At 41.8% G+C, this 25,746-nt stretch overlaps 1 protein-coding gene across 17 annotated transcripts in view; it reads right to left on the bottom strand.

Moving 5' to 3' along the window:
- ABI3BP (ABI family member 3 binding protein) overlaps positions 1 to 25,746 on the bottom strand; it is a 566,204-nt gene that overhangs the window by 173,280 nt on the left and 367,178 nt on the right. For 14 of the 17 annotated variants that reach the window (XM_075336532.1, XM_075336540.1, XM_075336538.1 and 11 more), the window contains 11 exons: positions 25,088 to 25,156; positions 24,909 to 24,983; positions 18,776 to 18,838; positions 13,976 to 14,047; positions 12,058 to 12,111; positions 11,736 to 11,804; positions 11,530 to 11,604; positions 8,194 to 8,262; positions 8,014 to 8,094; positions 7,432 to 7,509; positions 3,189 to 3,257 (listed from right to left, as the gene is read on the bottom strand). In XM_075336532.1, the coding sequence (XP_075192647.1) occupies positions 3,189 to 3,257; positions 7,432 to 7,509; positions 8,014 to 8,094; positions 8,194 to 8,262; positions 11,530 to 11,604; positions 11,736 to 11,804; positions 12,058 to 12,111; positions 13,976 to 14,047; positions 18,776 to 18,838; positions 24,909 to 24,983; positions 25,088 to 25,156 (774 nt within the window). The remainder of the gene's footprint in view (positions 1 to 3,188; positions 3,258 to 7,431; positions 7,510 to 8,013; positions 8,095 to 8,193; positions 8,263 to 11,529; positions 11,605 to 11,735; positions 11,805 to 12,057; positions 12,112 to 13,975; positions 14,048 to 18,775; positions 18,839 to 24,908; positions 24,984 to 25,087; positions 25,157 to 25,746) is intronic. The other 3 variants (XM_075336534.1, XM_075336533.1, XM_075336541.1) reach the window with 3 other exon arrangements.

Below are 25,746 nucleotides of genomic sequence, written 5' to 3'. Positions count from 1 at the left end.
CTTAGCAGTCCTCCACTCGCACAATCGCCGAGGACGGCTCACCTTCAGAGGGGGAGTATGTAGTGGCCCGGTCCAGATTGTGTCTGTTTCTTTAAGTACAATTACTTATATGTAATATTATGCTATATGTTATAAGTAAAGCATTTTTCATTTGTTGTGTTCTAGCACCATCTACTGGTGAAAACTGTAAGAATCTGAAGTGTTCATTGGGTGTTATCCTATTGGCTAGTTCTTGGTCACATGGCTCAATAGGTGGAGCTATTCTCCAGTCTCTGTCTAGAAACAACTGGAATGAGCTGGTTCTGGCTGAGTCTCCTCTGAGGGAAGACATTATGTGGAGAATCTCTTCACCACAAGACTCCTCCTAGGCCCGAGGCCTAGAATTTCATCATTTCCTGATTTTTACAGCCAATATGCTGAAGGCTTCCTATCCTGATATTGTGCATCTCTTCAGACAGTAGGGCATACTGACTATATACCAGACCCTACTGCACGCAGATTGTGGAAGTTTGAGGGTTTCCCGCCCCACTGCAATATTAGTGGCTTTCATGCCATTGTCCACGCACCAGCCGTCCGCTCCCCGTAGCACGCTGGGCAACTGTCTTCATTTGCTTACAAGTACTGCACGTGTCTGAACTAGCAGTGAAATTAACCCCAGGACTCCAGGTCTGTACAATCTTATCATATCTACCCTCTAAACTCAAGAGACTCTGAACCTAAAGCATACCAGTATTAATTCTGAAACAAATCGTGCACTTAAAGCTCCAGTACCCTAATTGCACTTCAGCATTCAACTCCAAGCTGTATTTGCCGTGGCCTACCCACGAGAGACTGTGAAACATATATTCCGAATTGATTTGCTTTGTTCCTGCCATATTAAAGCAACTGTTATCCCCAAGACCGTCTCTGTGGACTGTCCATCAGCTGTGGATACTGTGTGGGGGTGGATAGCAGGGAACATCTGGGCCCTTACACCTCCCCAACATATTTCACCACACTGGTGTCATCAGGGGAATGAGGCTCACAAAAAGCCTAATTCCCCTGATGATACCAGTGTGGTGAAACATTGGGGAGGCAAAATGAATACTTTTAATTAGGAAGTGCAGTGATTATCCCTATGAATACATTAAGCATAGTCATAGGGAGATTTCATATCACAGCCCTTAATGCTTTTAATATTTGATCTTCACCCCCTATGCACTTACTACTGTAGTAATAAAAGTTCTATTTTCAATGAGTCTGTAGTTTAGGGGTGTAGTTGCTTTTGCAAATTGTATTCCGCCATCCTTGTGCTTACAGATGGGTAGCAAAACCTGGTGACAGAATCCCTTTAAAAAATTCATCAGCTAATCATTAGTAAACATAAACAATGGTGATCTGCACATGAATTCCTTATGATGAAGGGTTTGGTCTCAAAATGTGCATCCACCCATGTCTCAACTATTACAGGCGAATATAAACACATGCTACATAAGAGCTATGTGGAAAAGTTATAATAACTAAGAACGAATAAGGTGCTCCTAGGAGTACACTATATGAGAAATATCAAGGATGGAAAGTGCTAGTACAAAACTGACCGTAAAGGAAGATCAAAGTTATCTGATAGATGTAAAATATAAACATGTAATAAATCAAAGATCTAATAAATAAGCACACAAAGAATGACACTAAAGGGGGCTAAAACGCACATCCGGCGTCATTAACGATATCGCAGGGTGTGTGACACTTATGTGCGACCTAAAACCAACGCAAAAGCGGCCAAAATAGTTTGCCGCGGAGAGGTCGTCCTAAAACAAAAAATCGTTTACCTCTCATTAGCGATGTTGTTCCTCGTTCCTGCGGCAGCACACATCGCTGTGTGTGACACCGCAGGAGCAAGGAACATCTCCTTACCTGCCTCCACCGCCAATGCGGAAGGAAGGAGGTGGGCGCGATGTTACGTCCCGCTCATCTCCGCCCCTCCGCTTCTATTGGACGCCTGCCGTGACGTAGCTGTGACACCGAACGACCAGCCCCCTTAGAAAGGAGGCGGATTGACGGTCAGAGCGACGTCGCAGGGCAGGTAATCCGTATGATGGGGGAGCGCGATTTTGTGCGCAACGGGCAGCGATATGCCCGTGTCGCACAAACGATGGGGGCGGGTACACACGCTAGTGAAATCGGCACTGATATCGTAGCGTGTAAAGCCCCCTTAAGTATGCTTAAAAAAGGAAGGGTAAGAGACGCCAGTACGGCAGGGTGGACCTAATTAACATTTCTTCTTTCGTATTGTACACACCTAAACACTGCCCACTTGCAGCCAGCTTGCGTCTTGTTGTCACTAATATAATCCAGCAGTTCAGATATTCTAGCAAATATTGACACTGAGTATTCCTGCTTGTGAAAGTTTGGGTTATTACAAATATGAATTAATAAATAACCAGATGTGGCACACACAATCTGACTCAGTTGCCAAAGGACCTAATAGACTATTAGCTGTGACTTTCCTGACCGTCTGTGGTATCACTAGAGTAATAGCGATACCCATCACCCATATTATATACTTCAGCATATGCTAGCAGATTAGCGTACAGGTAATCCATACACATTTGTGCAATGGGATAATGCGCATGAACAGCACACATATTACTTATGGATAGTAAAGATCATCTAAGTCTGGTCATATCTGGGAACAATTACTTTGAGATACACATGAAGAAGCACATCTGGATCTAGAACATATTGAGGGCACCAGGACTTCCTTTGTCTGGTCAGATGTCTATTAGATACACAACACATATTATCCTTTCTCAGATTAGTGGCGCTCGTAGGAAACTGTAGTTTTTCATATTTGGTGGGTATTTCCAAAATACAGTATAAAATACCTGACAGCAAGCATTTAAGTGAATCTGTCCAAAGAATCATATTACACAAACCACAGACAGTATGAACTGAGGCCAGGCTGCATGATTGCAACCAAGCATAATATTCTGTGAAACGAACCAGGACAAAGGAACTTTGATGATCGAAAGATGGAGACCAGTCCCAGGCCGGCTCTTCCTAACACCCCTGCAGGTAATTATTGACAATTTTCTCCTTATGGACTTGAAGACTGGTCTCCAAATAGGGACCATGCCTAGTATATTTTCTCTAATTGGATGATGTAGAAGCAAAAATGAACAGACAACTACGGTAGGTAAAATATTTACCAAGCTTTGAAGGAGGACTTTCAGGCTTTTGTGTTGTGGGCTGATAAGGTCTTTGTGTTGTGTTAGGAACTGAAAGATATAATAGATTTAGTAGTGGTAGCTGTTCAATATAAGAAATCTTTACTAATCATTTTAAGGGTAATGGTACTGGTAAGCATTTAACCCTAGAACGCATACCTGGGGCCTCGCAGGCCTGCTAGGTCATTTGTTTTCTATGGTAGATTGAATTGCTGGCGCGTTCTAGGGTTAAAATGCAGGATTCATTAATTTCCCCGTCACATTTAACGACTTACCAGCGATCCCGAAAACGATGTCACCTGATAAGGATCGCTGGTAAGTCGTTGGGAGGTCGCTGGTGAAATTGTCACAGACAAACCTTACCAACGACGCAGTAACGATCAGCGACCTGTATAACGATGAGCGACCTGTATAGGAGGTTGTTGGTAGGTGTCAAACACAACACAGCGATGCATCCTGCCCAGCAGGACATCGGCTTTGAAGAAAATAAACCAGAGCAGTGTGTAACGATCAGCGATTTCACAGCAGGGGCCAGGTCGTTGCTTAGTGTCACACATAACGAGATCGCTGGTGAGAGCATTGTTACGTCACTAAACCTGTAACTCAGCAGCGATCTCGCTAGCAATCTCGTTATGTGAGACATACCCCTTACTGTAAATGCCTGCTTACCCAATGCAAACTGAACGATCTGTAGAAAGCCATTCAGTGCACATAAACTGGAACTGTTCTTGGCAGCACAAGGCCTGTTTACTCAAGACTTTGCACCACCTAGAACGATGATCTGTTGTGCTGCGCAAAAGATGATTTCACCAGATGAATAAGCGTTTTGCTTGATCATCGGGTGATCGACAGGATGTTTACACTGAAAGATTATTTTGAAATTATTTTAAAATGAGTATTCTTAAAAACGCTCTTTTATGGTAATTCTTCAGTTCAAGTGCAGTTTAAGTCCACATGGGATGGAATTACTGAAAATTTTAACTGTAGACTTCTTCAGGCAACTCCTCTGCGAATTACAGTATCAGGCAAGTGGATAACATTTCTCAAATCTTAATCACCTGCTTCCGGCTTATCTCTGGTAGAACAATGAGATCACCATTCTGAAACAGACATACCCTAGCAACATCTCCATCGACAATCAGTCGGTTAGTGCCTCTATACCCATTAGGCCTCTTTCACACGTCAGTGAAAAGCACACAGAGTTTTTCACTGACGTGTTAAAGGTGCATATGTCCCTCCATGTGCCGTGATTTTGGCACACGTGTGATCTCTGTGTGCTATCTGTCATAATACACAGAGGTCAGGCACTTAAACTCACCTGTCCCCGCTCCTGCTGTACAAAGTACTGAAGTCTCTCGTGATGCTGTGCCTGGCTGCCGCTGTCTCACCGCTGCTGTTACTTCCAGGTCGGCTGTGCAGTGCATATGTATGAACATAATTAGCCGTCCTGAAAGCAGAGACAGCAGCGGCTGCAGACAGCGTCGCTGGAGACAGGTGAGTATAAAAAGCTATTTATTTTAAATGTACATGTTTTTTCTGGTACGTGTTTCATGGATCACACCATAGTGTGGTCCGTAGGACATCAGTCATACCAGAAAAAAAACTGACATGTCTCCGTGCGTAAATCACGGACACGCGTGTACTCCACACGGAAACACGTCAGAAGCGTCGGACTGGATACCGGAGAAACTGCTAGTAATACCAGTCCTGGCTGCGGTTACCTGCATTGAACGGCGGAGCTCTCACTTTAGCTGCGGAGTTCAGCCAGGCCTGTCCGCAGCTGTCATGGACTGAACTGTGATAGCCGGGGAAATCAGTTGGTGCTCGCAGTTCAGTCCTCCAAACCTGGTGAGAGCTTCGGAGTTCAATGCAGGTAACCGGGACTGGTATTTATCTACTGATTGCTTTCACAGCACAATAGGTGTAGAGTAATTAATTGAGGGCTTACTATCCATCACAATGAATGACAATAAAACCATTCTTCATGTGGACATTGCAGATATTGAGTCAATATGCATTAAAGACTCTTTACTAGTTATGGGTGAACTCTCAGTTATCTGGAATCGGTGGGTCCAAGCAGATTTTTTTTTAAGAAAACTCGGTTCGGGGACAGAATTAATTTAAGATATCTGGCTAGACACCAATGCCCATATAAGTCTATGGAGATCCAAATCAGGCACTTTATCATGGTGATAGAAGGGATAGGGTGATTAGAGCAGGTGCATTACACTTACCAGTCTCCCATGTTGCAGTAACACTACTTCCGGGGCCGCTCATTAACCTCATGCATATGCACTGCTTACCCCACCCACCAGCAGTCATGGCATCTGTAATTGGTTGTAGTCAGACAGCGCCCCTACCTGTGTGACTGCAAGTCTGACTGCTTGAAATCTTACACGCTGTCTGTGTATGTATAGTGGTGTAAAAAGAAATACATAAAAACAATTTACATATTAAGATACCCAGCACAGATACAGCATAAAGCTACAGCTGCAGCCACCAGACATGTGCTCATCTTGACTGAGCAACAATTCTGGGTGGCTGCAGGATGCTATTTTAGGCTGGGGGGGCCTCCACTGCCTGAGAGTATAAGCCCCCAGCCGTCATCTTTATCATGACTGGATATCCAAATTTGGGAGGACCACATGCCATTTTTTATTTAAATAATTTTTAAAAAAGCCACATGCAGTCCTTCTTATTTTAATACACACCCAAGATAAACATATGGCTGGGTGCTGCAGCCTCTAGTCATATGCTTTATCTGTGATGGGTATCATCATATAGGGGGACCCTACAGCAATTTTGTTATTTATTTATTTTTAAACCATTATACATAGACAGACAACATGTGGGATTGCAAGCAGTCAGACATGTTGTCAATCAGGGTGGGGGCGCGGTCTGACTGCAGCTAATCAGATGCCGAGACTGCTTGTGGGCGGGGGAGGCAGTGCATATGCCTGAGGTTAATGAGCAGTCCCAGAAGTAGTGTTACAGGTGCACGGAAATTGTTAAGTATAACGCTTTTGCTTTATTCTTATTTTCTTTCTTTCCACTTATTTTTTTCAATTTCATGGGTGGCAATATTGGAATAGTTACCCGGAGTTCTCTGAGAATTCCGGGCCTGGGATCGGTGCACAGGTACTAGATTACTTGCACGCATCCGTATTTTTACAGTCTGGATTTGCCCATCACTACTCTTTACCCAAAGGTACATCTGACCACATCAAAGATGTGAAAACTAATTAAATTGATAGATATTGTCTGTGTTGATTTTCAAGCTGTGATGAAGAACAAAAGAAATGCGTAATATTGTATAAAGTAAATATGGCACCTGCATGTCCATTTTTTTTGGCTAATTTAAAGCTTTCAACAAAAACCAAATCAACAACCTACAACTTTGCAGACTTTTCCTCATTAGTAATAATCTTGGTAGGGTTGCATGTCCAATACTTTAGTAACATGCAGATGTTGAATTCACTAAATATCTCAAAAACGCATAAAACACAATTGTACTTCAACGATTCAACAGTGAAATTGGTTGCCCACTGCTCAGACAACCCCTTCTCAATCATAATGTTTGACCCATCAAAATAAAAGCACATACTCTTCCCCAATGACTGTTCTGTTCTAGCGGTGTTAATACTAGCTCTCCCAGGACTCATGCACTGGCTTGACTCTCCTTGCCTTCAGACAAATCTAACACCAAGAAGTCAGAGCTGCAGCTGCCTGCTCACTTCCTCTTGATGTTTGATACGTTTAAAGGCCGGGACAGTGAAGCCAACACTGATTCGGTGCAGGGCTTGTAAGATGTAACAACCTGACATGAGTCCAGAGAGCACGAGTGCCGATACAGCTGGAACAGCACCGTTGATTATTCGAGTGGTGGACAACCCCTTTAAGTGAAAAACATGAAACAGTTCTCAGTCAATTAATCATCTCTGTGGTATCATACTGTAGATACAGAGATCACAGTAATTGGCTGCAGCAATCACATGAATACGTCATGTGATCGCAGCAGCAAAGATAAACAGAAACCAGTTGGGACAATTGGATTGGCAGCGCTGGAGAGGTGAGGGATTCAACCGGTGAATATTTTTTCTTTTCAGAATGTTTTCTGCTGACATATTCATTGTGATATTTCCATGATACACACTTTATGTAACATTTAGACTTGAAAGAAGAAAAAAAAAATGAAAGTGAAACAATGAAATAATTTGTAAATTACCAGGTTTTGAGTGTAACATTTTATTTGAATGAGTTGTTTTAGGAATAGGAGGTGGGGTGGTTTGTGTCTCATTTTGTTCTGGAATGTAAATAAAAGAACAAATGTTATAAACTCATTGCTGGAAAACAATACTAGGAAAAAAATATTACTAGTAGAAATAATGAACAGTAGAATAGGCAGACTTTGTAACACATTATCGCTACATTTTATGCACTTGGGCGTCGATCTGTAACGCTTGGAGCTAGCCTTTATATAATATTATTGCTACACATTTACAGGTGGAGCAGAGTTTGTTGAGTTTAAGGTGGTGTGTGAATAAAGAACAGAAGAGGATTCGCAAAAGCTCACCAATCAGGTCTCACAGTTGGAGTCATGTAAAAAAAATTCTGTGGGTATATTTGTATTTGCTGCAACAAACTGTACTCTATCTGTGCATCTATCGAAATAAAAGAATTGTAAGAAAAGGGCTGAAAAAAAAACAAGAACCAAGAAGGAATTTCAAAGCATTGTAGGTGCTACTTGGACTAAAGGGACAGAAGTAAAAATAAGCATGCCATGCTAATGTAAATCAAGCAACTTTACCACTTTCAAGTGTTGGATCCGCAAATATTTGAAGACTAATGAGGTAAATTGGCATCTTTTTGGGCTGCTGTGATGTTATCACTGTGTAGAATATAACATATCTTATAAATACTGGACGATTCTGAATATTGAACAAAAATATATATTTTTCTTCGAATAGAAAAATTAATTTAAATTTACCAGCAGATGATGGACTTTTTGTAGGTCTGTCGAATTTAAGGGTACTAGCTTTTTCTGTTTTATTTGGCTCTGAAACATAAAGATTTATTTTATACATTTTCCTTTGCATAGAAAAAAAGGAAATAAATAATATTAAGGTCTCATAAATGGTCTATGTACTGAGGCATATACAGTCCCTATGGATCTGTAATGCTTCTTGTTAAAGGGAACAAATCACCAGGATTTTCGTATATAAGCTAAAGCCAGTGCTATACTGGCACTATCAGGCTGATTCTATACATACCTTTAGTAGTCAGCTCAGATGTTTAGGTTTTGAAATCCAAGAAAGTAAAGTTTATAAAATCACCAGCTTCTTGAGTGACAGCAGCTGAGGAGCAGATAATATCTGGGGGGGGTAATAGTTATCCCCTCCCCCTGTTAGAATTAGCATAAGTATTATACAATCAGTTTACTTTTTCACTAGCAGGACCTGTGTGAGGTCAAACCCATGTGACTAGAAGGGGCGGGGCCTCAGCCAACAGAAATGTTGCTACCTGGTATCAGCTTTGTTGGCTGAGGCCCTGCCCCTTCTGGTCACGTGGGTATGACCTCACACAGGTCCTGCTAGTGAAAAAGTAAACTGATTGTATAATACTTATGCTAATTCTAACAGATGAAGGAGATAACTATGAATACCCCCCCCCCAGATATTATCTGATCCTCAGCTGCTGTCACTCAAGAAGCTGGTGATTTTATAAACTTTACTTTCTTGGATTCAAAACCTAACCATCTGAGCTGACCACTAAAGGTATATATCAGCCTGATATAGCACTAGCTTTAGGTTATATATGAAAATCCTGGTGATTGGTGCCCTTTAAGATCTCAATATATATATTAAAGAATAAATCTTATGGTAAAATTTCAATTGTTTCCATATAAAGCCGAAAGCATATATATGTATAGTATGGGCTCATAGAATTCTACAGGAGATATAAGCCATTATGATAACCTTGAATTGTTGCCACTTTTCCCTTTCCAGGAGAGGAAAAATGAAAGCTGCTGAATACATATTTATAACACATAAATCAAAACAAATATTAAGTCAAAAGTAAAACAGAAAAGTTTTGGAAGACCAACTTCCCATGACAGAATTTTGGTTAAAAATTTTGTGTTACTATTTGAAGGCCAAAACCAGGATATAACAAGAGAATACAATGGATAAAGAAAATATTTGCAGATCACTAATGCAAAATTACACCAAATAAATGTGATCTAAGACACAGGGCATAGAACAGTTTGAAAATAAGGACATATGGAAATAATCAGTTTTTGAGATATATCTGCAAGAAATCACTTGACATTTAAACCAAATGCTAAGATGTGTTGGTCTATGAATACAAACAATATTGTGATGGTTTGGATTTTATTATCCAAAATATTCTTGAGGTGAATAGTTTAGAAACATAAATACTCGCCAATGTAAAAACCATTTAAATAATAACCCAGGAGTTATTTTGTATCTACTTTAGAAAAAGCATCGCTTTCTCAGTCATAATTCTATTTGCCATTCCAGATGAAAGGTTTACTGTCGCCAATTGGCATTCCAATTGTAGAATAATGTCTTATTTTATATATATATATATATATATATATATATATATATATATAAAAAAAACATGGCATACACTACAACCAACTCCATGTAGTGAGTTTAAGGGACAACCAACAAGTGAATTACTAATAACACTGAGTATAGCACTAGTAAAATACGCTGATTGTATGATCATCAGATTGTAGTAACACTATCACACCCCTCCGATCTATCCTAAACTCTTCCGCCTGACTAATCCAGCTGTCCTCCATTATTCCCCAGCCTCCCTGCTCTGTCAATACTGTCACTGGCTTCCAATTGCCCAAATTTCCAGTTCAAAACCCTAACCACGTCTTACAAAGCTATCTACAACTGTCTCCTCCATATATCTGTGACCTGGTCTCCTGGTACTTACCTGCACGCAATCTCAGTTCCTCACAAAATGTCTTTTTCAACTTCTCTCTTATCTCCTCTTCCCACAATTGCATACAAAATTTCTCCAGTGCCTCCCGTGGAACTCTCTACCCCAATATATTAAGGTCCAGTCACACTAAGCAACTTACCAGCGATCCCAACAACGATAGGGATCGCTGGTAAGTTGCTAGGAGGTTGCTGGTGAGATGTCACACTGCAACGCTCCAGCGATCCCACCAGCAACCTGACCTGGCAGGGATCGCTGGAGCGTCGCTACACGAGTTGCTGGTGAGCTCACCAGCAACCAGTGACCAGCCCCCAGCGCCGCGTGGAAGATGCTGCGCTTGGTAACTAAGGTAAATATCGGGTAACCAACCCGATATTTACCTTGGTTACCAGCTCACGCAGCTACACGTGCAGAGAGCAGGGAGCAGCGCACACTGAGCGCTGGCTCCCTGCTCTCCTAGTACAGCACACATCGGGTTAATTACCCGATGTGTGCTGCAGCTACATGTGCACAGAGCAGGGAGCAGCGCACACCGCTTAGCGCTGGCTCCTTGCTCTCCTAGCTACAGCACACATCGGGTTAATTACCCGATGTGTGCTGCAGCTACATGTGCACAGAGCAGGGAGCAGCGCACACCGCTCCCTGCTCTCCTAGTTACAGCACACATCGGGTTAATTACCCGATGTGTGCTGCAGCTACATGTGCACAGAGCAGGAGCCGTCACTGACAGTAAGAGCGGCGGAGGCTGGTAACAAAGGTAAATATCGGGTAACCAAGGACAGGGCTTCTTGGTTACCCGATGTTTACATTGGTTACCAGCCTCCGCAGAAGCCGGCTCCTGCTGCCTGCACATTTAGTTGTTGCTGTCTCGCTGTCACACACAGCGATCTGTGCTTCACAGCGGGACAGCAACAACTAAAAAATGGCCCAGGACATTCAGCAACAACCAACGACCTCACAGCAGGGGCCGGTTTGTTGCTGGATGTCACACACAGCAACATCGCTAGCAACGTCACAAAAGTTGTTCGTTAGCAGCGATGTTGCTAGCGATGTTGCTTAGTGTGACGGGGCCTTAAGACTCTTGCCTACCGTTGATCACCTTGAGACCTACTTCTTCTGATAAGCCTATAACCTGCAATAACTCTCAGTCTCTTATACCGCTGCATGACCAGCTCTACCTTCACCTACCGAATCCTCACCCCTTCGCTGTAATAATGAGTAATAATAATTTCGTTTTTGATACAGGGCCATTTACACGTAAAGTTGTCTACAGTTACAAACCACAAAATATTGAACAAACACAAACACTTTCTGCATAGAGAAAAATTAACAAACTTGTGTTTACCCAGAGGTCTCTTGGTATGCTGAAAAATGTCAACTCCCAAATCATCAATAGGAAGAATATGAGATGTGCTAGGATCTGCACAGAATAAAACAGTGTTAGTAACACAGAACTCTCCTACACTGGACCGATACTACTCGGCTGTTTGCAATGAAACATCATACAGCCATTAAAGGGAAAAAAATCTAAAAGGAAAAAAGAATCATTACCAACTGGTAAGGAAGGACTCTCCGTAGAATGGGCCTTTTTGGGAATAAGTTTTTGGATTTCAGTTGGAACTAGAAATAAAAAGTAAGAGCTTGACTTCATTAAGACAATATATAAACCCTATATATATGAGTTTTTCAGAAACGCTTCAAAATTAGATCATATGATTTTAAAATGTGGCAAAAGCAAGATAACAATTTGCAAGATCTGCAAAAAAATGAAGAGATGCAAGCCTTTATTATCATAAGTACAGTAGCCTAAAAAAAGAACATGCAATATGGTCTAAATTAAAGGAGAAAAATACTGCGGCAGATGTTTATTTACCAACGATGGTTGACGTTTCTTCAATTAACTCAATTGGTTGTATAACCTTTAAAACTGAGCAGAATAGAAGTATTAGTTAGTTATGCCACTTAAACTGAGGATAAATATCTCCTGTTCTGACTTCTGCTTTTAAATATCCTATATTATGTTACTCATAAACTGTAAAGTAATAGCCCTATGTATCACTTACTCAATTCCCGTTGCACTTCATCATCTAATTACACTAACTCCATTACAAACTAGGAAACCATAGAGACCATCCATGTTGTTCTACTTAACACTAGATATGTACTGTATATAGGCTGTAAAAAGTGGAATAAAAATTTGAGTTATCACACTAAAAAATAATAAGACGTTATAACCTATTTATCAGCTTGCTTCTCAAAGAGGACCTTTCACTAAATCTTTCACGTTGAGCTGGAAACACGATGCAATGATAGCTGAATTTAACATCTTCCTGTTCGAGCTGCTGTTTGATAACACCCACTTAAGGCTGCTTTACACGCTGCAACATCTCTAGCGATTGCTAGCGATGTCATGCACGATAGCACCCGCCCTGTCGTACGTGCGACATGTGGTGATCACTGCCGTAGCGAACATTATCGCTACGGCAGCGTCACACGCACATACCTGGTCAGCGACGTCGCTGTGACCGCCCAACAATCCCTCCTTCAAGGGGGAGGTGCGTTCGGCGTCACAGTGATGTCACTGCGGCGTCACTAAGCGGCCACCCAATAGCAGAGCAGGGGCGGAGATGAGCGGCCGGAACATGCCGCCCACCTCCTTCCTTCCTCATTGCCGGTGGACGCAGGTAAGGAGTTGGTCCTCGTTCCTGCGGTGTCACACACATCGATGTGTGATGCCGCAGGAACGAGGAACAACCAGCGGCATGCAACAGCAACGACATTTGGAAAAGGAGCGACGTGTCAACGATCAACGATTTTTGCCGTTTTTCCAATCGTTGCTCGTCGCTCCTAGCTGTCACACGCTGCGATGTCGCTAACGGCACCAGATGTGCGTCACAACCCCCGTGATCCGACGATATATCATTAGCGATGTCGCAGCGTGTACATGGCCCTTTAGATTTAAAGGGCTGGTCCAAAACTAAAATTAGTTTAAATCCTAAATCCTATCTATTTAATGTCATAATCTATCCTTTTCTCTCACTACTCTAACTACTTTTTTTTTACTACTTCCTCTTTGATTACCTGTCATTTGAGAACCCCAGTGCATGTTGGGATAGTCAAATAAGTCATCATCAGGGGTAGAGGCTGTGGTCTGTTCCACAGCCTCTGCCCCCTCCCTGACCCAAAGTGTCATCAGTGAAATCTGTTTCAGGGGCTCAGCCAGTCCCATCTCTACTGAGCATGTGCCGTTTGTCAACTCTGACAAATGCTCAGTAGATTCTTGTAACTGTGCAATTTGAGAATCCCAGTGCATGTTGGGATAGTCAAATACGTCATCATCAGGGGGTAGAGGCTGTGGTCATTTCCACAGCCTCTGCCCCCTCCCTGAAACGAAGCATCATCAGTGAAATCTGTTTCAGGGGCTTAACTAGTCCCATCTCTACTGAGAATGTGCAAGTTGTCAACCATGATGGATGGTCAGTAGATTCTTGTAACTATGCAATATGCACAGTGACAGTGCACTTGCTCGAGGTTTCTCATCAGAAATGAAGAGACAGCAAAAGCACTGTAAAAGAAATAGCCGGCGTGCAGGAAAAGCAGTAACCAGTACTGCTACCGCAATGGACGTTACTGTGTTTAGATGGTAAGATTGTTTCTGACTCTAGACCTACCAGTGAATTTTGGACAAGACCTTTCTGGCTACACTATAACTTTAGGATAGGCTGTGAAATACTAATAGATTACAGTGTCCTGTAAAAACTCTGAGCAGAACAGTACAGTAATTACAATACCGGCTGTGGGATGTGTCTTTTCTGGTAGTGGTGTTTTATACGGCATCGGAGTTACTCTCGTTTTCTTTGATGCTGCAAAGTAATTGCAGATAGTCAATACTGTCAAATGTGCACACCATTTCTCATTTTGAAAAAACAAAAAAAAATACATGTTGGATAAAACAAAAACTATTGTTGCCCATTTCTTCATGTAGCACAAACTGATTTATTTAATACTATTTACTGCATACTGGTCAAATTGAGGCTTCAACATATATCCTCCCATGACTACTCCTGTAATGTATCATGTTCTTTGCATGTGATTAATGACATTTGCAGTATAGTGCACCAGAGGCGAGTGAGTCTTTTGTCGCTTGGTACTGAAACTATTACATTAATAGTATGTTTCCTCTGCCTCTACCAGTACCCTAGTAATGTTCAAAAACTACCAACAACCCTGAATGTAACCGATGTGTAGGCATTTATCATTTCCAGTGCAGCACTGACACACAACATACAGACATCGCTTATGCATATAATATGGTCATGCATTGATTGAACAGCCAATTCTACCATAGGTCAAAAATAGCAAAGCTATTGTATATTTACTTAAAGCAGATCTTTCACCAAATTATTCATGTTAAACTGGACATACAACACAACATAATCATGGCTGTATGAGATAATAGCAATCACATTATTTGGCACTTAGTTAGTTAATTTTTGGGTGTTATCAGATATTTTTCACTGTGGCTTGTATTCTTCTCCCTGTATTAGCTGCCCAATAATAAGCAGGCAGAAACACATGACATTACAAATTACACATATTACATGGCACAACAGACATAAGTGTGATTATTGACATGGCCCCAGACAGGCAGTGTGGGGATGTGGCACTACAGTAGATCTGATAGTACTATCACAGGAGGAGGAATGATGGAAGGTTTTGTAATGTCACACAGGTAAACTCAGCTGTGCTGTTTGTAATGTGACACAAGTAAACTCAGTTGTGCTACCATAAGAATCTTATCTGAAAGATGTGAGTTTTCTGTGCACTAAAGTGCACACATCCCAAGTGAAAAATATCTTATAGCACCCATTTCAACTTAAAAAAATGTAACTTATAATTTACCAAATAATTTGGTAAAAGGATAAAAACAGAACAAAAAATAAATGTTTTATTACGCTCTTCAGCCATTGTTACCTTGTATGTCCAGTTTAAGATGAAAAAAATGTGAGCCTCTTTAATAACATTAGCACTAATGATGCTTATAGGGTTGTCCACTTTTAAGGTATCTTCCTTATACTCACAATTCCCTGCTCCAGGTGATTGGCATATACTGCGGTGCTCACATGTCAAAAGAATAGCAGCCATTAATGAGATAACTGATTGACTGCTGTGCTGTCAACATGTCAACAGCATCTCAGTCAATGCCAGACACCAGTAGGCACTGGTGAAGACTCACCAGTAGACCAGGGGACAGTGGTATAGTGTTTTATTTTATTTTTTTATACCAAACTGTGCTTGAGGATATAGATTTTTTTGAAGGGGGACAAGTTATTATTCCTAGAATAACATTATTTATCACATAGTTTCATATAGTAGAATGAATGGTTATATTGTTATCTGCCTAAACTTCTTTTCACTACAGCATTAGCTGCTCCTCAGTGCTGCACACCACTTACTCTATTCCTACAATGGCTGCCCAATTTAAAGGGAACCTGTCAGGTGCAATATGCACCCAGAACCACGAGCAGTTCTGGGTACATACTGCTAATCCCTGCCTAACCATTCCTGTATACACTAACATACATAAAGGGATATTTAGAAAAAGGTATTTCTGCAGATCTTTTATCTTATGCTAATGAGGGCATGGACTAATCGCAAGGGCATTATATCCCCTGACTAGTCCACCCTCTTAGCATGTTAGTAGATCCACAGGGCTCCACAGGGGATTGGTCACAGTGAACACAGGTACGGCATCACTGCTGATGATGCTGAATTGAATAGCATGTAAAGGTACCATCACACTAAGCAACATCGCTAGCAACATCGCTGCTGAGGCACAACTTGCTAGCGATGTTGCTGTGTGTGACATCCAGCAACAACCTGGCCCCTGCTGTGAGGTCGCTGGTTGTTGCTGAATGTCCTGGGCCATTTTTTAGTTGTTGCTCTCCCGCTGTGAAGCACACATCGCTGTGTGTGACAGCGAAAGAGCAAGAACTAAATGTGCAGTGAGCAGGGAGCAGGCTTCTGCGGACGCTGGTAACCACGGTAAACATCGGGTAACCAAGAAGCCCTTTCCTTTGTTACCCGATATTTACCTTTGTTACCAGCGTCCCCGCTCTCAGCTGTCAGTGCCGGCTCCCTGCTCTCTGCACACGTAGCCGGAGTACACATCAGGTAATTAACCCGATGTGTATTGTGGCTAGGAGTGCAGGGAACAGGGAGCCGGCACTGGCAGTGTGAAAGCTGTGAATGCTGGTAACGAAGGTAAATATCAGGTAACCAATGGAAGGGCTTCTTGGTTACCCGATGTTTACCGTGGTTACCAGCGTCCGCAGAAGCCGGGTCCTGCTGCCTGCACACGTAGCAGAGTACACATCGGGTAATTAACCCGATGTGTACTGTGGCTAGGTGTGCAGGGAGCCAGCGGTAAGCGGTGTGCGCTGGTAACCAAGGTAAATTTCGGGTTGGTTACCCGATATTTACCTTAGTTACCAAGCGCAGCATCGCTTCCACGTGTAGCGAGGCTCCAGCGATCCCTGCCAGGTCAGGTTGCTGGTGGGATCGCTGGAGCATCTCTTAGTGTGACATCTCACCAGCGACCTCCTAGCAACTTACCAGCGATCCCTATCAGGTTGTATCATTGTTGGGATCGCTGGTAAGTTGTTTAGTGTGACTGGGCCTTTAGTATGCACCTGTGAACTACTGTGGGCGTACTAACATGCTAAGAGGGCAGACTAGTTGGGGGATATAATCCCTTATTAGGCAGGGATTAGCAATATGCACCCAGAACTGCTCGTGGTTTTTTTTTTTTTTTTTTGAATTGATATTGAAGTGAAATTGAAAGTGAAATTGATATTTTGATTTACCCCGTTTGTGACATGATTTTCTCTTCTATTTGATGTATGTGTATATACATATTGTATTGATACTTTGTTTTCTCATTATATAGAACCATATAAAATTGAAGAAGGCGAATAGCCGAAACGTTTTATTTATAATAACCTTACTGGAAGAAATAACCTTTTTTTGAATAAAAATAATCAAAATAAAATTCCTCTTGAGTGCCGGAGTTACTTATATTACATATGATTAGTAGACTGCAATCTTCTAATATGTAGTACCCAGAGAAGCCTCCCTTATAGTCTATGAAAGAAGTTACTAAATAAATTGGATGCACCAAAGTTATCTCCAGCCTGAGATTCCATGATAAATTTGGTGCATTTAGTCTCATTTTTAGCAGCTTTACTAAACTTAAGGCTACTTTACACACTGCGATATCGATCCCGATATCGCTAGTGTGGGTACCCGCCCCCATCTGTTGCGCGACACGGGCATATTGCTGCCCGTGCCGCACAACATCGCCCAGAGCCGTCACACATACTTACCTGTCCGGCGACGTCACTGTGACCGGCGAACCGCCTCCTTTCTAAGGGGGCGGTCCGTGCGGAGTCACAGCGACGTCACTGAAACGTCACTGAACCGCCGCCCAATAGCAGCGGAGGGGCGGAGATGAGCGGGACGTAACATCCCGCCCACCTCCTTCCTTCCGCATAGCGGCCGGGAGGCAGGTAAGGGGAGCTTCCTCGTTCCTGCGGTGTCACATGGAGCAATGTGTGCTGCCGCAGGAACGAGGAACAACTTCGTTACTGCTGCAGTAACGATTTTTAAGAATGGACCCCCGTGTCGCCGATTAGCGATTTTGCACGTTTTTACAACGATGCAAAATCGCTTATCGGTGTCACACGCAACGGCATCGCTAATGCGGCCGGATGTGCGGCACAAATTCCGTGACCCCAACGACTCCGCATTAGCGATGTCGCAGCGTGTAAAGCCCGCTTTAGCCTGTTATTTTTGCATTTGTTTTGCATCTGTTGAGCAACACGATACATTATCAAATAACCAATTTGATAAAAGCACTACCTAGAAAACTAAATGTCTTGTAAATAAGACTCATTCATTCTCACTGTTGTTTAAATTCTAAGGACATTTAAATACTGCATTTAATTTTGGATTTCCACATGCAAGTTCCTAAATCTTCTGGACATTATACTGTAGGTCCTTGATACTTCAGTCAATAACACCTACTGCTACATGATATTGGAGAGAACAGAAAAGTTGCCAATGGGATGCCTTGACTTTCTGCTGTCTCTCACTTTCAAGATTTTGATTAAAACTATATCCAATGGACTTTTTGACATGTCCATTGGCTTCATACTTTCTGCATATAATATATTTAATACTGATAATTCTGTGGTTTATTTTCACTGCTTTATCTGTCAGTTTGATTAGAAAGCTTTGGAAATTATAGAGTAATGGAACTTAAGTCAACTACGTACAGATGTTCTAGTGTTTGGAACTCTGGTCACCATCTCACATCTAACAAACAGTAATGAAGTCATAACGTGATAAATAGAAGTAAAAATGCATAAATTATATTTATCATAACAGGGATGATTGAAGCCAACTTAAGATATCAGCAGCAGTTCATTAAGCAAATGTCTACTCTTTAGAAAACTGATGTCTGTACTATTTGTTCTGATATAGATCAGTACTGAATGATTGCATGCATTTCATTAAGAAACTGATTTTACCAGTTGTTGTCTCTGGCTTGGAAGTTGAAGAAAACTTCTGAACAACTTTTTTTTCATGGGATGCTGCAATAAAGATCACTTTGTGTTTTAGTTATTTCTAGGGCAATATAGTATAAAGTTTAAAGCAACAAGTGCATCCCCCTAAAAAAAAAAATTAGGAGGCTGCTGAAATGTAGAACATTTATGACAAAATGTGAGGGAAAAAATTGAACGTTTATCTTTTAGCCACCCTTTGTTCTTCTCTAGTAGACTTGCTTCTATGCCTGTGTTAAGGGTGCTTTACACGCTGCGACATCGCTAACAATATATCGTCGGGGTCACGTCGTTAGTGACACACATCTGGCGCCGTTAGCGACATTGCAGCGTGTGACACCAAGGAGCGACGATCAATGAGCACAAAAACATGAAAAATCATTGCTCGTTGACACATTGCTCCTTTTCCAAATATCGTTGCTGCTGTAGGTACGATGTTGTTCGTCGTTCCTGCGGCAGCACACATCGCTATGTGTGACACCGCAGGCACAACGAACATCTCCTTACCTGCGTCCACCGGCAATGAGGAAGGAAGGAGGTAGGCGGCATGTTCAGGCCGCTCATCTCCGCCCCTCCTCTGCTATTGGACGGCTGTCGTGTGATGTCGCTGTAACGCCGCACGAACCGCCCCCTTAGAAAGGAGGCGGATCGCCGGCCAGAGCGACGTTGCAGGGAAGGTAAGTCTATGTGACGGGTGCAAGCGATGTTGTGCGCCACGGGCAGCAATTTGCCCGTGACGCACAACCGATGGGGGCGGGTACGCTCGCTAGCGATATCGGTACCGATATCGCAGCGTGTAACGTACCCTTAAGACCACCAATTCAGAGCAATGTTGTCCATTATAGACTCTTGTGTTATATTAGAATTACTCTGGGTAGTGCACACACAATAGTGTTCAGAATTTATTGTCCAGAACTAATTAAAGAGGATGTTTCACCATTTTTTGCTTTAGAAACTGTATAGTCCTGCATATAGTTACAGAAATGTACGTGAAAAAAAATATTTTTTTTATGACTTCATTATGAAGATACAGGGCGCTTAAATTACCGGTGTCAATTTTTTCGTCATTCAACTGGACATTTCATTTCCTTCAGATCTGCAGGTGTTCTGTCATCCCACTATAATATCTAATCATAAGAATGCAGCGACCATAGGTAGAAAAAACTAGACTCACACAGTTCTGACCTCATTGAAATGTCCAATGAGGACACTAACTATGCCAATGTAACTTTTGTCTTACATCATCAACTTGAAAACAACCTTCTTCAACAGCAACTGATTAAGGAGCATCTGACGAAAGAGGGCATTGCTGTTAAGAAGGAAGGCGCTGTCAGCGTTGCCACATAAGACAAAGTCTCACTTAACCACACTGACACAGTTCCTGATTTCAATGGGTTTTTCATCTAGGTCAGAACTATGGGCGTCTACTTTTTTCTACTTACAGTTAGGTCCAGAAATATTTGGACAGTGACACAGGTTTTGTCATTTTAGCTGTATACCAAAACATATGCAAGATACAATTATTATTATATAATCAATATGAGCTTAAAGTGCAGACTTTACGCTTTAATTTTAGGGTATTCACATCCTAATTGTAGTAAGGATTTAGGAATTACAGCTCTTTAATGTGTAGCTGCATCTTAGTAGAGGGACCAAAACTAACTGGACAGTTATCTCAAAAGCTTTTTATTGGGCTATTCTGTCATTAATCCATCATCAATTAAGCAGGTAAAAGGTCTGTAGATGATTCTAGGTGTTACATTTGCAATTGAAAGTTGTAGCTGTGAACGCACAACATGTGGTCAAAGGAGCTCTCAATGGAAGAAAAACATCATTAGGCTGAAAAAAAGAAGAAATCCATTAGAGAGATAACATAAGTGTTAAGGTACTGTCACACATAACGAGATCGCTAGCGAGATCGCTGCTGAGTCACGGTTTCTGTGACGCATTAGCGATCCCGTTAGCGATCTCGTTATGTGTAACACCTACCAGCGATCAGGCCCCTGCTATGAGATCTCTAGTTGTTGCCGAATGGTCCAGGCCATTTTCTTCAAAGGCGATGTCCTGCTGGGCAGGACACATCACTGTGTTTGACACTGTGTGAAAGGGTCACAGTGACTGCTGAGATCGTTATACAGGTCGCTACTGCGACCTGTATCGTTCCTGCATCGTTGGTAAGGTCTGACTTTGTGACATCTCACCAGCGACCTCCCAGCGACTTACCAGTGATCCCTATCAGGTCGCATCATTTTCGGGATCGCTGGTAAGTCGTTGTGTGTGACTGAGCCTTTAGGAGTGGCTAAATTAACAGTTTGGTACATTCTGCAAAAAAAAAAAGTTCACTGGTGAGCTTGGGAACTCAAAAAAGCCAGGAGGTCAACAGAAGAGAACATCGGCGAATGATAGCTGAATCCATTCCTTAGTGAAGAAAAACACCTTCACAACATCCAACAGTAAGGAAGTTGAGGATCTCTGAAGCTTAAATAAGTAAACATCACCATTTGGTGGCCAGATATTGCAACAGCAGAAAAAAAAAACCCAGCCAAAACTACAAAAGCGATAAATCAATTTCCTAGAGGGAAGGAATAAGAGAAAACACCAGACCAGGTGACAATTGTGTCACAGTTACTAAATATAGAGAGGCATGTGCAAGTAGAAGACTGTGACATGCAGTGACATGCATCAATGGAAGACCTGTGATCAGCGCCAGTAGAAGAATGTGACCCGATTCGGACTAGGCCTGAGAGACGATTTGGCTGTAGCAGAGGACTGTTTCAATGAGCCGTTGCTTCCTGCGCAGAGATATGGTATTGAGTGGGGACTTAGGCCGGGCTTCAGAGCACAAAGGTGGCCAGCCAGTACAGGGTGTGTGGAGATCCCCCAATTTGGAGTTCTCGCCTAACGAGTGGCGTCCCTGATTCTGTTAATGCCCTGATGATTGTACACTTTATAGTATTGTTTAGATAGAGTGACACTGACGTTTCCCTACTAGAGGGATCTAGAGTATGATAATGCCGACAGTGACCGTTAGTTAGTGGTAAGAATAATACTGTGTAATAACATTGTGTAATGGATACTGTGATTGCAATCCCTAAACTTGTGCTGCTGATTAATCCACTTTGAAATAATCTGATTTACTACTGTTAAGCCCCCGTCACACATAGCGATATCGCTAGTGAGATCGCTAAAACGTCTCAGGTTTTGTGACGCATCAGCGACCTCGCCAGCAATATCGCTGTGTGTGACACATAGCAGCGAGCAGGCCCCTGATGCGAGGTCGCTGATCGTTACAAAACGATCAGGACTTTTTTTGCTCGTTGGTCTCCCGCTGTGCAACACGCATCGGCGTGTTTGACTGCGGGAGACCAACGAGCACTGACTCTGTGTAAGCAGCGTACGCTGGTAACCAGGGTAAATATCGGGTAACTAAGCAAAGCGCTTTGCTTAGTAACCTAATGTGTACCCTAGCAAGGTATACAGGGAGCCAGCGCTGGCAAACTGTAAGTGGTGTACGCTGGTAACCAGGGTAAATATCGGGTAACCAAGCAAAACGCTTTGCTTAGTTACCCGATATTTACCCTGGTTACCAAGCACAGCATCGTTACACGAGTCACATGTGGCTGGTCGTTGGTGAGATCTGCTTGATTGACAGCTCACCAGCGACCATGTAGCGACGCACCAACGATCCCTGCCAGGTCGGATCACTGGTGGGATAATTGGTGCGTCGCTACGTGTGACGGGACCCTTACTTGTGCTATATCAATATCTCCCATTAAAAGTGATAATCCTTGTCACCACTGCCTCTTCATTGTCTGAATAGTTATATCTGATCACCTGCTTACACACCGAAATGAATAGCACTCTCCAAGAGGTAGGTCTTTCAGGATCAAAGTGTACCATAAAGAGATGAATTTCTGTGATGAAATAAAGAGGGTTCACCACAAGATGCAAACCATTAATCAGCCTTAAAAATTGAAAGGTCGGATTAGACCAAAATACAGTCCAGTACTGGAAAAAGCATTCTTTGGACCGATGAAACTAAGACCAACCTCTACCAGAATGAATGACAAGAAAAAAGTATGGAGAATGCTTGGAACAGCTCATTATCCAATATAAAACTGGTGAAGGCAGTGTGATGGCATGTGCATGCCTGACTTTTAATAGCACTGGGTCACTAGTATCTATTGATGATGTCACGTGATTGAAGACAGAAGCAGCTGGATGAATTCTGAGATGTACAGGGTGATACTTTATGCTCAGATTCAAGCAAATGCAGCAAGGATGATTGGATAGTACGTGACCCAAAGCATACTGTGAAAGCAACCCAGGAGTTTTATAAGGTAAATAAGTGGAAATATCTGCAATGGTTGAGCCAATCATCAGATCTCAACCCTATCATATTTCACTTGCTTAATACAAAACTTAAGGCAGAAAGAACCACAAGCAAGCAACAACTGAAGTCAGCTGTAGTAAACGCCTGGCAAACCATTACAAATTGGGAAGCCCTAAACATTTTAAAGGATATTTTTATTCAACCCTTTAATTAAACCTGATAGTGTATACTTCAATTACATCTCAGCTATTTAATTTTAAATTAAAATAGTGGCATGCAGAGCCGAAATCACAAAGATTTGGTCACTGGCCAAATATTTGTGTATCTAACTGTATGGACGCTGCCTTTTCATGATTGGACAGTGTCATAGTGGAATGCAAGCACATGCCCACAGAACTGAAGAAAATAAAATGCCCAGTTAAATGAAGAAAATTAACATATTAGGCTGACAGTAATTTTTGTAACCTGTATCTCCGCAACGGAGTGGAAGATAAGACAAACAAACGTTTTTATATACATTCCTGTCATTATATGCAGGTATGTTCTGTTTATAAGGCAAAAATGGTGAAAGTTCCTCTTTGAGCAATGAAGAGAGAATATTCATAAGGCTGGTAACCTTTCAAGGTGTTTAGAGTCATATTATTAAAGGCAAACAAATTTTTCAATTTTTGCATAGACACACAAGATATATCAGAAATATTTGATATATTTGATTCTCAAATCTGGGACCTCAACTATATGATGAACAGCGGATCCTTGAATAGAAGGGATAGCCAGCTCACCTGAGTCGGAATAATGCACATGGAACCCCGTTGAAAGCTCTGTAATAGCGTGGAAGGCAAATTAAAAGCTCCAAAGTGAAGTAAAATCCACAGCTATAATTGCAACAATAGTAGCTAAAATCCAAAATCCAAAACAAAGTGTAGACAATGAATTATGTTAGTCCCATCGCAGGAGTTCAGCTCTGACAAAAGATGCAAGGGCGTCTGAAACACGTAGCTATTGTTACTTATGGGCAGAGGTGACCGAACTGCTGCCACGAGACTAATATAATTTCATTGTCTGCACTATTGTTTGGATTTTAGACTTTAACTATTAGGGTAAGGATACACGGCGAGTAAAATGGAGTTAGTAGAATGCAATAAAAATTTGCATTGGACTTGAATCCATGGTACCCTATGGGGTCTCACCCATGAGCCATTTTTTCTCATCCCTAATTGGACCAAGAAAACAATCGCAGCATGCTGCGGGTGGAATCCGATTCGTCTTCACTCATACCCATACAAGTCTATGGGTGCAAGAGAAACATTGCACTGCACTCACATTTAACCAGAGTGCAGTGCGATATACATATCAGCTGATAATGGAGGAGATAGAGAGATTAGTCCCTCCCTCTCCTCCACAGCTGTGCTCTGATCGCAGGATCGCATCACAGTATAATGACACTCGGCTTACACTCGCAGCAAAGCAGGAGTCAGGGGTCATTAGCAGAACGCATCCAAATGGAGAGATGATTACATACTGTAACTTCCATTCACTTCTGTCGGAGTGCTGAAAACTTCCGAACACTACATGACCACTCCTGCATTATTCCAGAGACCATCTCACCATTATAAAAAAAGGTTTTAGATAATAATATAGACATTTTACAGACTATCGAATATTTGAATCTATAAGAAGGTGCTGACGTGCAAGTCTGTCATACATACCCTTTTTAAGGCCACAAAAAACAACATAGGGTATGCTTTATAATTGAATTGTCATTACCTAAAGTATATGTTTCTGGTTCATACGTGTGTGGCGCTTCAGTTGTATTTATTTCAGGATTTGGCTGTGTGCTGTCTGAAGTAAAATGAATACCAAGAAGAAATGGAGGCTGTTAGAACAGGGAAGAATTTTGTCATAGAAACACAAATATTGCTCATTAAAAGAGGTAATGATGTTACCAGCTTCTTCGCTTGGTGCTTCAGTGCTAGGAAAGGGTTTTGGATGAAATGATGCAGTTTCACTTGGAACTGGAAGAAAAAATACAGCAATTCACATCCAGCTTCCAGGCAGCTGAATTAGAGATGGAAATAATTTACGAGTTAGAGAAAGAGAGCATAGGTTACTCCGGAACATAAAATAAATGATCCTGTGTAAGAAACGTCGTGTGTGGCAGTGTCCTGATCCTCATGGAAGATAAAAAAATATATGTAAAACTACATCGAATAATGCAAGTAGTGAAAACCAATCATAATCTTCTCCTGTTCCCAATTCTGAAAAGCCTCCAAGCTCATTTTTCAATGTCATCACTGACGTGGTTTAATAACCAATGTGCCTGGAAAAAATCATTTGCTCTTTGTTTTCTAAATGTAAAGATTCCTAAAACTGCATTACATTGAAACCAATTTATAGATTCATATTAAAATGACCTGCACATACCAGTCTGCTGTCTACAAAACCTATTGACAAACGTGTTTTCAAGAATACTACGAAAAGTTCAATGTCTAGACTTTGCCTTCAAACTTTCCAGATATCAATCTTATCAATCATCTGTGGGATGTTCTTGACTGTAAAGTCTGATTTACTTTCAAGACTAAAAAAATCTGAGGTTGCCAGATAC

The sequence above is a fragment of the Anomaloglossus baeobatrachus genome, chromosome 2, assembly GCF_048569485.1.
Source record: "Anomaloglossus baeobatrachus isolate aAnoBae1 chromosome 2, aAnoBae1.hap1, whole genome shotgun sequence".
Classification (NCBI taxonomy): Eukaryota; Metazoa; Chordata; class Amphibia; order Anura; family Aromobatidae; genus Anomaloglossus; species Anomaloglossus baeobatrachus.
Note: the sequence above shows the minus strand (reverse complement) of the source record. Positions and strands in the feature narration are given on the sequence as shown.